Raw genomic sequence first — 14,676 nt, forward strand, 5'->3', positions numbered from 1 at the left:
AACTGTATGCTTATTTTGATCATCTTTGAAGTGTTTATAAAGTGCTCTCGTGCACTGCACATCTTGGGTCATGTTTTTCCGCTTCAACTTGTCTCCTTTGTTTTTCAAATGAGTTTAATCATGCAACACATTTTTCACCGGGCTGTAAAGTGACATCACTGATGGAGCTTCTCCATGCTCGTGGCCTTTATCCAACTAATCGATAATCACTGTAGATGATTTGCATTATCGATAATAATCGATTTTATTGATTAGTTGTTGCAGCCCTAGGCTGTATGTGCTGCAAGCTTCAGCGCTTTTCTTTCATGAACTACACAAACATGAAGCCCGCATAATGCTAATGATGTGGTGTTTTCAGTGTATGAGCGGCTGGCGTCACACTTTCATTTTGAAGCATGCAGCACATTCAGATTATATATTTATTCAATTAACTTGCAGCCTTTTGCATTTAAATAGTCACAATAGGATATATTGCAATTAAAATTTTTAATTTAATTGCGCATTCAAAAATTAATTTTCGTCCCAAATATGTGAAATTCATTTTTTTTATAGCTAATGCCATTTTTATGACTGGCTCAGTGATTCCATCCATGTTCTCCCATCACAGCAATCATATGGTCCTACATGTGGTAATCACAGTTTAAGCGGACTCAGATCGTGTTTGAAAATTTATTTTCATCCCGAGATTCAAATCACCACGCTAGCACCTCGGGTGTGAATTAATTTATTTAAAAAATCAGTGGTCCAACCGTCGTCATTGTCTAAAGTTTACAATTGAAATGTTTTTGTAGTTAACACAACAACAATGTTGGAATTTCAAAAAAATCATATTTTGCACTGTATTAATACTTTAACTATTTCGTCGGAGTACGTGAGAATATACGTAACAAAGCTTTGTTCATGACCACTGATGTTGTTTCACAATACACACAATACGCAAAAACACAAAATAAGTTTATTTTTCTTATCCTGTTGGCAAACAGTTTTATCTTGTTTTAAATCTCACTAAATTTTATTAAATTTCTCTCAAAACAACACATAAAATCTTATGCCAGTTTGCTTGTCAAGTAAATAAATCACATTTTAAGAATGTTTAGATATTTTACCGAAAAAAACAAGACAATAATACTTGTCTTGAAAATCTTTTTTTTTGCAGTGAATTAGGTATTTTCCTCCTATTCCATGACTTTTCCATGACTGGAAAACTGCATTGCAAAATTCCAGGTTTTCCAGGATGCATGGGAACCCTGACAATGCACAATTTCATTCAATACAACCCAGCAAAGAGCAGCAGTAAAACTACATTTTTATATTTTGATTCTGAAGGAAATGTGAGGGGTTTTTGGCTGTGCAAACGATGCCACAGCTGTTGTGGTCTAAGGGATTTTATGTGTATTTATTTGTTTTTTTTTGCCCAAAAGTGCCAAAATTGAATTACTAGTATTAGGGGTTTGTTCAGATCATTAACACTACATTGTAAATAAAAATCCTGCTGTTTTTACAAATAATAATAATAATAATAATAATAAAAATGGCAGCTGTGGTTGCCAGAATAATTATGTATAAAATACAGTAAAAATGTAAACAACTTTACAGAACAACCTGTCAATTTTACAGTTTAAAACTGTTGTAAGTTACATGACCACGCTAGCACTGTAAAAAAAAAAAAAAAACGTTACATTTACAGTAAAAAAAAAAAAAAAACATCATAAACTTGATATTAACTTTCTGAAACTGTAAAAATCTGCTTTTTACTAGGGATGGGCGGATCGATACTAAAGTATCGATACTTCCGATACTGGTGTGGTATCAAGAATATCGATCCTCACATAAAAATATCAATTCTGAAGTTTTTTTTAACAAGTGATCTTATTATTTAGATAACATGAATATTAATGCATCTCATAAGCTCTGAAGTGGAAAAAATAATTATATTAGCGAATAGTTGCATTGCATCAGAATTATTTTTTCTTCCGCTCATCTTGACGTGCAGAAATGCTAAAATACACCAGCAGTCAGACAGCACTCACCCTTTCAGTCATAGCGCTCATTCAAAGAGGGCGCAGTGCTTTCCTGAGGTAATGACAGATAAACAGCATCTGGAGTTATTCACACTAAGTAATGACAAACCTAGACCTGACATTTATTATAATGGGCTTGTGTGACCATTTTTACAGGTTTATTTAAATTCAGAGTTGTTAAAACATTGAAAATGATCTGTAATCCTCGTTAATAAATGATACCCTTATGAAAACTTACCATGGATTTACTGTAGTAATATTGTATTAACCATGAATGTAGTAACCACAACTGTAGTTTTTTTTTTTTTTTTTTGGCAGTAACCAAGGTTTTGATACAATAAACAATGGTTTTACTACAGCATTACTGTAGTATCCATATGGTAACTTGGTTTAAGTAATAGTAACCATATAATAATATCTATGGTTCATTTTGAGGTTTTATATGTTGCTTAAACTAACTCATTTTTAAAGGGTAAACAAAGAAGCCTAATAATTGTCTGTTTAGCCTATAAATATATATAAAAAATTAAGGAATCAGAATCAGAATCTATGTTTTGACTGCACCAGACAGCCAGCTGTTCAACCTCCCTTCTGTATGCAGACTCATCGTCATCTCGGATGAGGCCGATGACAGTGGTGTCATCTGCAAACTTCAGGAGCTTGACAGAGGGGTCCTTGGCGATGCAGTCATTGGTGTAGAGGGAGAAGAGAAGTGGGGAGAGCACACATCCCTGGGGGGCACCAGTGCCAATTGTACAGGTGCTGGAAGTGAGTTTCCCCTGTCTCACAAGCTGCTGCCTGTCCGTCAGAAAGCTGGTAATCCACTGACAGATAGACATGGGAACAGAGAGTTGGTGTAGTTTAGTCCGGAGAATAGCTGGGATGATGGTGTTGAAATCCGAACTGAAGTCCACAAAAAGGATCCTTGCATATGTCCCTGGTCTGTCCAGATGTTGCAGGATATAATGCAATCCCATGTTGACTGCATCATCCACAGACCTGTTTGCTCAATAAGCAAATTGAAGGGGATCTAGAAAGGGTCAAGTGATGTTGTTCAACGCCAGTCTCTCAAATGTTTTCATGACCACAGACGTCAGGGCGACAGGTCTGTAGTCATTAAGTCCTGTGATTTTTGGTTTCTTTGGGACAGGAATAATGATTGAGCGTTTGAAGTAGTATGGGACTTCACACTGCTCCAGTGATCTATTGAAGATCTGTGTGAAGATGGAGGCCAGCTGGTTAGCACATATTCGAAGACACGCTGGTGAGACGCCATCTGGGCCCTGTGCTTTCCTTATCTTTTGTTTCTGAAAGACGCGGCTCACATCATTTTCACAGATCTTAAGTGCAGGTTGAGTAGCAGGAGGGGGGAGGAGGGGGGTCACAGGAGGTGTTGGTGTTTGTGTGAAGTGAAGGTCAGAATGGGTGTGGGGTGTGAGATTGGACCTTTCAAATCTGCAGTAGAACACATTCAGGTTGTCAGCCAGTTGTTGGTCCACCACAGGGTTGGGGGTAGGAGTCCTGTAATTCGTAAGTTGTTTCATGCCACTCCACACTGATGCAGGGTCGTTAGCTGAAAACTTGTTTTTCAGCTTCTCAGAGTATCTTCTTTTAGCCACTCTGATTTCCTTGTTCAGTGTGTTCCTGGCATGATTGTACAAGACTTTATCCCCACCCCGTAAGCATCCTCTTTGGCCTGACGAAGCTGCCTGAGCTCTGCTGTAAACCACAGTTTGTCGTTGTTGAACTTTAAATAAGACCTAGTAGGAATGCACATATCCTCACGGAAACTGATATATGATGTAACAGTATCTGTGAGCTCGTCCAGGTCTGTGGCTGCAGTCTCAAAAACACTCAAATCCATGCAATCGAAGCAGGCTTGTAGTTCCAGCTCTGCTTCGTTGGTCTATCTCTTTACAGTCCTTACTACTGGCTTAGTTGATTTAAATTTCTGCCTGTAGGTTGGAAGAAGATGAACCAGACAGTGATCAGAGAGTCCCAAAGCTGCTCTAGGGACAGAGCGATATGCATCCTTTATTGTTGTGTAGCAGTGATCCAGTATGTTCCTGTCTCTGGTGGGGCATGTGATGCGCTGTTTGTATTTGGGCAGTTCACATGTGAGATTTGCTTTGTTAAAATCACCAAGAATAATAATAATTGAGTCCGGGTATTGTTGTTCCGTGTCTGTGATTTGATCAGCCAGCTGTTGCAGCGCTGCATTCAAACACGCGTTTGGCGCGATATACACACTCACCAGAATAAACGAGGAAAACTCCCGTGGCGAATAGAAAGGCTTACAGTTAATAAAAAGCGCTTCCAAATTAGGACAGCACATCCTCTTTAACGTTGTTACATCTGTACACCAACTTTTCATACATTCGACTAATAATTTAAGTTACTAATTTTATCCAACGAAGTCATAAAAATTCAATTTAATAGAGGTATTGGTATCGATATCGGAGATATTGGCCTAAAAGTACTTGGTATCGGATCGAAAAGAAAAAATGTGGTATCGCCCATCCCTACTTTTCACTTTATAATGTATTGTTAATCACTGTAAAAATTACAGAAGCACACATGATGACATGAAGTTCATCAATAGTGGCTCTTCCAGGAGCAATGACCAATAAACATGCAGAGACAGTGCTCAGTGTCACTCACACAAACACTAAACACCATCAGGGTAACACGTGAAATTAAAATAATGCAATAAACATTAACTAAACTACATCAAATATAACACAGAACACCCCAATGTACATAACTGATATTAAAAATAAGAAGAAACATAACTATTCCCATAAAATATAATGAAATGAACTGGGTCACGCAGGGAATTCTGGGAATGCCAGATTATTGGTTTTTACCGTAATTTTAACAATAATTTACCATAAAAAGTACATGTAATCTCTTGTTAAACATAATGTAAATTTTTACCATTAATTATACAGGAAAATCACACTTTTTACATCTAAATGTTTCTTTATTTTTACAGCATTTTATTGTAAAAACTACTCTATTGTCTTTTAAAAAACAAAAATTTTACTGTATATTTTACAGTTAATACTCATTAATCAATTAACGTTTTTTTTCTGTAGCATTTTTACAGTCTTTTACCGTTATAATCACAGACATTTTTTACAGTGTACATATGAGCACTAGTGATAGTAATGCTTAATAAAAAACACTACTAATAAGAATGGTAACAAGCACAATTTATTACTGTTAAATATTGCACATATAGACCTTGATGTAGTTACACAACTTCTTGGCACAGCTGAGTGATTCCGGTGTTTTAAAACTTTTGTGTAACTTATAAAAAAACACTCTAATTATGGATTTAGTTTGCCTTCCAGAAGATGAGCAAATGCCATTTTGCTTTTCAAGTAAATGTATCTTGTTTAAGGATGCATATGATATATTTACTGGATTTTTTTTGTGGCATACCCAATCAGAAGGTTTCATTACCTTTGCAGGCCCGGCGGTGTGTGATGGGTTTGGCCATATCTCTGTAGAATCCCTCTTTGCAGTAATGACAGTGTCGTCCAGCAGTGTTGTGTCTGCAGTTCATACACACTCCTCCGCTCTTACGGCCAGAAAGCTTATATAATTCCATATTAAAGCGACAGCGCCGTGCGTGCAGGTTACAGTTACACGCTGCATAGAAACAGAGAAGGTGAACAAGAGAGAAGATTTATCAGTGGAAGTTGTGCATCAATGTTTCTCAAACATTACTGGAATGAAGGATCTCTTTTTTCATAGAGCCCCTTGACCAAAAAATAAGGGAATACTGTACGAGTACTACTAAAGTTCCACCTTTTTTGGTTCCTCAAAGAACTTTTCATTCTCTAGTTCTTTAGAAAACTAGTACTTTAACAAATTTACAAACCAAAGAGCCTATAAAGAAACATCAAGAATGTTTTCAATCTCAGAAGAACCATATAGCAACTCTAGAACCATATACAGTATAGCCAAAAATGGTTCTTGATAAGAATAGAGTTCTCTGCTGAATATTTATTTTTAAAGACAACATGAAACAGCATTCACAACCAGGGTCAGAAACAGTGGCTGAAAGTGACAAAAATGCCCCCCAAATTTTAAATGTGGGGGCAAAAAATGCCCCAATAATGAGTTCTTCTGTGTTTTATTTGTAACATCTGATATATTTCTTCATATTCTATTTTAGGCCTAGATATACATATTAGAGATAGACCAATATATCGGCCGATAGTTGCCGATATTTGTATTTATTTGTTTATTTCTCTGTGGCCAGCTTTGTTCTACAGCATTACAGCAGCCTCTATCCACCTTTTTTCCTGGGGGTCTTACTGGGGAAATGGATATGGGATGAACTTCTGCCAGAAGACGTTCTGTAGCATTTACTTATGTAGGTGTGGAGAGCGGGGCAGGCCAAGCGGCGACTGTGCGGAGTGAGGCTGGGTTGGACACCTGCAGCGGATTATCTCGCCCAGCTGTGGGTGATTGCAGCCTTAACGAACGAGAGATAAAGCCGCGACGAGAGCGGCAGTCGGGGAGAGGCTCCAGGAGAGAGAGACCAATGAAGCTGTGTGTTCATGTGGAGCTGAAAAAGCACCCTGTTAGTGTGTTCGTGCTGCTGAAAAGCAGTGGTATTGAATGTCTTTGTTACACTGAAAAGTGCTGACAATAAAGTGTCTTATGTTGGACGTCTGACCAGCTCCTGCCTCCTTCAGTGAGTCGACTTCCTTACACTGGTGCCGAAACCTGGGACTTGAAGGACGACCACGCTGTCCTGGAGACAACGCTGCTCCCTCAAGAACGTGACGCCGAGGATATACGATCTGGTGGTTCTGAAGCGGCTCGTCAGCAGACTACCGAAAGGGACGGCTGAGCGAGTCCAGTACCATCGCCTGGCATCGCTGATGGAGGTGTTTCAGATGGCTGAGGAATGGGTGGGCGGCGTGTTCAGGAGCCGAGATTTTTTTTTCTTTCTTTCTCCCCCCTCTCTCTCTCTCTCTCTCTCTCTTGCTCTCTCTTTTGTGACATTTTTCTGGTTTATTAATTTATGATGTAGTGAATGCACACAGCAGATGCATATGTGCGACCAACAACGATGTGTCTCGTCTGACACGTGATTGGATCACCCGAGATACATCTTATTACTGTGATGATATGCATTAATTACCAATACCTGTTGTTCTTCAAGAATCCAGTAGATGGCACTGTGTTACAGCAAATGTTACAAATGGTTTGAGAAACAGACGTTCAAGACCAACATTTAATGTGCGATCAGTCAATAAACAGAGAAATGTTGAGATGTGCGTCATTTTATTTTGAATCATTGAACAAAACAAATACCAGCTATAAACAAGGTCTTAGTGAGTACTGTATTATGTTTTGCTCAAGTCGTTTTGGCTAGAACATGTTACGATGTCCTTACAGAGCTCAGGGATAACATGTGCGGTTCGTAGCTCTACATACATCCTGAGGCCACTTCTTTAAATCGTCTTCCCAAACCTCTATTAAAGATGGAACAGCTATCCATATATTGTTCTTTTTAAGCTCCATCAGGCTGTGCTCACACATCTAGAAGTATGAATGAATGATCAACACCGCAACGAAAAATTAATGAACATACGATGCAACTACAACTGTGTTTACCTCCCAAATTTCGCGTAAAGCATCACAGGGTGTAGGAATAAGGTGGATAGGTAAAATAAGAACAATCAAGTGGGGACTTGCTGTATCTAAATCTTTCATCATTAACAATATTCTTCTATATTTTTATCCTCACTTCAGTGCATATTTGTGTTCTAAATTGAAGCGAGAGCAAACCAAGAAAATGAGACTATATGGAAACTGAAAAAAATCTTCTGAAAAATAATAACCTTATTAATAATAATAAAGCTTATTACTTATTAAACCTAAATCTGGTGAAATATGTGTATACAAAACCCTTCATCTGGTGAATATATAGGCTATAAAATAATTTGGTAAATATTTAAATATAGAGTATATAAGACAAGTCTCCATCATTGCAAAATAAGAGTCACTTGTGTGTTGGACTTGTTTATAGAAAAAGTCCCTCATTATGCACCAAATCTTAATTTTTTCTCGTTATTATTGGGATTTTTGGTTGACTAATACACTGCATCTGGGATTTTATTAATTTTGAATTCCTGTAATGGAGAGTTATATGTCGTAACTGTTCTACCTATATTCCATGGTTTGACGGTATTTCTTGTTCCGACTATTGTTCTACTTTTTGTTTTCGGGGATTTCACTATGTTATAGTGGGAGTAGAGACTCATTAAGTTAGCCATTTTTTTTTACAGAGCGTGTTTCGCTCGGATTTATATGTTGTTTTGGGGGTTCTTTCCTAAGGGGGGGTTGGACACTCTTAGGATATGGTGCAGACTGGAGGGTAGGGTAGGTGGTTTACTAAAAGGTAAAAGGGTTTATCGACTGTTTTTCTTTTTGTTTTGTTTTTTGTGTGTGTGTGTGTTTGTTCAAGACTACTTCAGATCATGGCTCCTGGTGTCATCTTCTCTTTTTGAAGGACTGATACCACAGAGTTTAAGGATGGGGTGCTAAGACTTTTGTCCTGGAATACTAAAGGGATGAATGCAGGTATTAAAGCTGGTAAGATCTTATCTCATCTACAACATCTCTAGGCTAAGATTGTGTTTTTACAAGAAATGCACTTGCGTACAACAGATGTACTCTGTATTAAATGGGCCTGGATGGGCCATTTATTTCATTCCAAATTTTCCCAAAGGGCTCGCGGGGCTGCCATCATTATTCACAAGTTTGTTTGGTTTGAACCGGCTACTACTATATCTGATCTGAACGGATGTTTTCTTATAGTCACAGGTAGGGTCTATAACATGCCTGTCATTCTTTCTTCTGTTTATCCCCCTTAAACTGGGATAAGGACAAGTTTTTTATAAAATTATTTTCTAGTCTACCAAGCATTGATGACCATTATATAATTATAGGTGGCGACTTTAACTTAGTACAGGATGTTTCATTAGACAGGTCTTCTACAAAAAAATTCCAAATCGGCCAATGTATTACTTAATTATTCTTCTCAACTAGGACTCTATGATCCTTGGAGATTTATGAACCCTCATGGTAAAGCCTTTTCCTACTTTTCCCATGTCCATCATACATTCTCTAGGACTGATTTCTTTTTATTGGATAATAAATTATTGCGCAACATCAAAACTTGCACATATCATCCCTTGGTCATTTCTAACCATGCTCCAGTATCTATTGATTTAACTCTTTTCTCTTACAGCCCCACGCCCATACCTTGAAGATTTCCTACCTTTAAGTTATCGGATGATACATTCAAAGATTTCATATTGTCCAAATAGATTTTTAATTCCAACTTAATCAAACCTCTGATATTAGTACTCATACTCTATGGGAGGCCTTCAAAGCTTTTATTCGAGGACAAATTATTTAAACATGAGGAAGTTGAATACCTCTAAGCTATCTAACTTGTCCGACGAACTGCAGAAGTTTGATGCGATTTATGCCTCCTCCCCTTCCTCCTCTCTGTACACCAAACAATTACATCTACTTTCAGAACATGATTTACTTATGACGAGCGTAGTTACTAGACAGCTCTTGCAGAGTAGGCAGCGTTTTTTCAAACAAGGTGATAAAGCGGGGAAACTCTCAGCACATCAAGCGCATACTGCTAGCGCCTCTAGATGGATCCCATGTATTAAATCCCAGACAGAGGAGCTGCTGTTTGATCAAGCTGGTACTAATGTAGCCGTTGCCAATTATTATGCTGATTTATATACGTCAGGGAGCTCCTTGAGAACTCAGGCAAATGTTGACCTTTTCAGTCCTCTGAATATTCCCACTCTTGAAGTAAGCCTTGCTAAAAGTCTGGGTGACCCGATTATGGAATTAGAAATACTAGATGCGATCAGTTCTATGCAGTCCAGCAAGTATCCCCAACCGGATGGTTTTACAATAGAATTTTATGAAACCTTCAGTTCTCGCTTATCTTCTGTCCACATTAGTACCATAGTAACATTATACAATGATTCCTTCAAGGAAGGCTACTTTCCATCAACTCTTACGGAGGCCTTAATTTCATTACTTCTTAAAAAGGACAAAAACAGAAGTTATCGGCCAATTTCTCTTTTAAATGTTGACTTCAAAATTTTTCAAAAATGTTAAGCCTCCGCCTCCAAAAGGTTTTTCCTTCCCAAATTTCACATGACCAAACAGGCTTTACTCCTGGGAGACATTTTTTTTAAATACTAGGAGGCTTCTTAACATTATGTTTTCTCCTTTCTCGACATCTCCGGAAGTCATCATATCCTTCGATGCCGAGAAAGCTTTCGACAGAGTATATTTAATTTTTGTCCTAGAGAAATTTGGTCTTAACTTTATTTCTTGGATACGGCTTCTTTATACTTCAACGTTCGCTTCTGTATGTATGTCCCTATATAGGGGGACATGGCAGGAATGACCTCTTTCCCCCCTGCTCTTTAATTTAGCTATAGAACCGTTATGGCTCTGCAACCTTGAGTCTTAAGAAGGTATCTCCTGCTTTGGGTTAACTCATAAACTTTCTCTCTATGCCGATGACCTACTACTTTTTGTCTTCAATCCTTCTTTTTCCGTTCCTGCTATTTTAGAAGTCTTAGACAATTTTGGTCATTTATCTGGTTATAAAATAAATTTAGAGAAAAGCAAACTGTTTCCTATCAACCCTGATGCTAGGAAGATTTCATACTCACAATTTCCATGCAAATTATCCTTAGATGGATTTAGATAACTAGGGGTATTTTTCACTAATTCGTATGGTCAGATTTTTAGTAATAATTTTCTACCTTTAATTGATCGAACTAAAGAGGATATGGCAAGACTGTCTATGCTTCCTTTATTCCTTGCTTATTATTAAAATGATAACTCTTCCTAAGTTTCTTTATCTCTTTCAACATATCCCGATTTGCATCACTATGTCTTTTTTATTTAGATGACACAATACAATCTTTTCTCTGGAGCAACAAACCTTCATGTCTTAAGAAATCTTTTCTTCAACTTCCTAAGTTGAAAGGCGGCCTGGCACTTCCAAATTTCCAGCACTATTACTCGGCTTGCAATATTAGTAATGCCGGGTTCATACATCCTCCTCCGTAAGCAGGGCGTGAGCGGTGTGTTTTTGTTCCCATATTAACAGATGACACCGTTTACACTGCAAGCGTGAGTAGCGAGGTGCCCAGACGTGGCAGTGAGCGGATAGTTTCGCCGTTGAGCCTATTTTTGCCGCGCCGCTCACAGTGAGCTCAGCAGCTCTGGGTGCAGTACAACACTAAAATAATCAGGAGATTATAGAAAAGACACAAAAGCAAATCAAAATCATTCAAACCAAACTTATAGTACATTACAATTTATATGTCTGCATGCAAGTAAACTGAATAAAATAACTTAATAAATAGCTTGGGATAATTAATTATATACACTAGGTACTAATTCATTCATTCATCTCTTTCTTTCTTTTTTTGTACCTTAAGGTTTTTGTGTGGTGAGGGCTGGGGTTAATATATATAAAATCAGGACATGTCCTTGTATACTGATTCCTTCCATGTGTTTTCTGATCTGTGTTGTCCTGTTTAATACCACAATAAAGAGATTGGAAATAAAAACTATAAGCAGATACATTGGTTATTGGCCTTTTCCTCTACCTTAGTTATCGATATCTGCAAAATCCACTATCGGTCAACCCCTAATACATATTGCATAATACATGAGATATAATTACTCAGATAGAGAATTTATATTAATAAATTGAATATATTGAAGTATTTCTTATGACTTTTTTAATTATACCACGGGTCTGTTGAATGCTTGATTCTGAATGGTTGATGGACGTTCTAAGGTGTGCAGTTATTTTCAGTAAACACATGTTCTGCTTCAGTGAAGTGACGTTTCTGCTGACGAGAGCCACAAACACAGGTAATCCAACACGTGATCTGTCTGTTTTATTGAAAAATATTGCACACCCGAGCTGTAACGGCCACTCCGCTGCGCGTTGTGACCACATTACCACCTTGGGGTGTGCATTATTTTTCAATAATTCAAAAGTCCGTCGTAAGTTATTTCTTACATAACCAAAAAACATATACCCTCTTAAAAGGTTATATACTGTATTTACCCCTTAATGGAAAAGTTAATTTCTGACATTGTTCACAACTGATTTTACTTCCTGTAATGTGATGTTTTTATGAGTGAAACAAAATAACTTTTGTTATTATTGCTGTAACCTTAATTACATCAACATTAAATGGCATTAAATTACTATGTTAACTATTGGTAATATTTTAAAAAGGATGCACTGTCAACAACAGTAGCCTAAAACAATGCTTTAATAGCTATTTGGTTGTTGGTCAACATTCACCAATAGTCCACGCAGCAAAGATGACGTCACCGGAAAAGGAAAGTCATTTCAGATAAGTTATTTCACTTTGATAAAAGATTACGAAGACAAATATTTTTTTCTTTAGAATATAATATTCTGATTAATCATGCACAATAACAGCAGGTGCACGTTTTAAGAATGTAAAAAGGGTAAATTTTTTATTTCATGTTGATTTTAAGAGTGTACACTGATGAGCCAAAATATTATGACCACTCACAGGTGAAGCGAATAATGCTGATCATCTCCTAACAAGACCACATGTCAAGGTCTGGGTAGATTAGATGGTAAGCGAACAGTCAGTTCTCGTAGTCAATGTGTTGAATGCAGGAGAAATGGGCAGGAGTAAAGACCTAAGCGACTTTGACAAGGGCTAAATTGTTATGGCCAGACGACTGGGTCAGAGCATCTCTGAAACGGCAAGGCTTGTGAGGTGCTCACGTTTAGCAGTGGTGAGTACCGACAGTGGTAATGGGCTGGTTTGAGTATTTCTGGGATTTTCATGCACAACAGTCTCAAGAATTTACTCCGAATGGTGCCAAAAACAAAAAACATCCAGTGAGCGGCAGTTCTGTGGACAGAAACGCCTTGTTGATGAGAGAGGTCAACAGAGAATGACCAGACTGGTTCTAACTGACAAACTCTACGGTAACTCAGATAACCACTCTGTACAATTGTGCTGAGAAGAATATCATCTCTGAATGCTATTCTGAGATGCGGGTTGGCGCTGTTTTGATGGCACGAGGGAGACCTACACAATATTAGGCAGGTGGTCTTAATGTTGTGGCTGATCGGTGTGTATCTGCTGTTAAAAAAGGTGTCATATTGCCCAATTTAGGATTCATGCTGTTTCAGCTTGGAGTTTGTTTGATTTCGTGCATGTGTGTGTGTGTGTGTGTGTGTGTGTGTGTGTATGTGTGTATGTGTGTGTGTGTGTTATTACAGGGCCAATTTGTATGGAATTCTGTGGTTAAGGAAACCTGCTTGGGCCATTCCCTCACACACACCATCTGCTACTCTACATGTGTGTTGGGGCTCATGAAAAGAGGGTGTAATTTTTTGGGGGGGGGATCTGGGCTAAAGTCAACAGGGTGAGATTACAGCAAATTCACTCGATAAACGTCTGCAGGCGATGTGTGTTAGTGTGTGAGAGAGAGAGCCCTGTGTTTCAGAATAAGGGTGTGTGCATTTCTCCAAATGAAATTCCAAACCTGTGACAAAAAGAACACGGATTCACACCCAAATAAAGAGCTACACATAGTTACACACATGCACAAGATATATATATATAGAGAGAGAGAGAGAGAGAGAGAGAGAGAGAGATTGAATTATTAAAGTATACAGATGTAAAGTGAACAGTTTCTAGGGCGTTTACAGATTCTGTTCTGATTTAGGTTCTTGTTTAAGCAAGAAGTGGAATCAAATGCAGGTGTTTTATCATTTCTGGTATCTCTGCCTTTCCTCCTAGGACTGTTTTTATGCCTTGAGCAAGAATTTTTATATTGTATTGTAAATTAAACAAAAAACTAATTGAAAACATTTCCATTAACTCAACCATAAAAACGAAGTGAACTGGAGAATTGTCCAGTACAAACTAAAATAAAACTTTTGCAACCCGCCTTCACTAAACATGAAAATGCCACTAGACAGCACTAACACCAGCTGGCCCTGAGAAATATAATGTTGTTAAACAAATTATGCTCATAGAGTGAAGACTTACAAAAACTGCACTGAAAGGACAAATTGCAAATAAATTAGAAATAAAAACTAAATAGGAATGATGTAAAACTATGCTAACCCTGCCTTAAGTATGATACTTAATCTAAAGTTGTTCAGAGGGTCTTTCTCACACGTCACCCCTTTCTATTACGAGAGCTTTCCAAACACAGCTGAAAGCATTCAAACCTATTAACCTGAGGTTAGAGCAAACCCACAACTCCACATTCATTTATTTATAACAGCAACATTGATTTACAGATATGTGTAGAACTACACCCAAAAAAGCATGATTGTACAATCATTTTATTAAATGCCATACATCTTGCAGCATTTGGAATGGAATGGTATGCATTTATAAACAAATTAGAACATATTGTATAGACCCAGTATGTTGCTAATATTTCTGTATGGTCTAGCAATTTGAAAATACTAACTACATTTTAAAATTTTCTGTAGAGAATATGAAAATATTACTCTTTTTCCAGTACAAAACACGCCATCACAATGCTA

General features: G+C 37.6%; 1 protein-coding gene across 1 annotated transcript in view; it reads right to left on the bottom strand.

The window, feature by feature from the left end:
- The window catches only part of LOC127432144 (netrin-3-like), a 52,425-nt gene that overhangs the window by 12,920 nt on the left and 24,829 nt on the right, over positions 1-14,676 (bottom strand). The window contains exon 3 of the mRNA XM_051682987.1: positions 5,490-5,678. Within this exon, the coding sequence (XP_051538947.1) occupies positions 5,490-5,678 (189 nt within the window). The remainder of the gene's footprint in view (positions 1-5,489; positions 5,679-14,676) is intronic.

This window comes from Myxocyprinus asiaticus, chromosome 41, assembly GCF_019703515.2.
Source record: "Myxocyprinus asiaticus isolate MX2 ecotype Aquarium Trade chromosome 41, UBuf_Myxa_2, whole genome shotgun sequence".
Lineage (NCBI taxonomy): Eukaryota > Metazoa > Chordata > Actinopteri > Cypriniformes > Catostomidae > Myxocyprinus > Myxocyprinus asiaticus.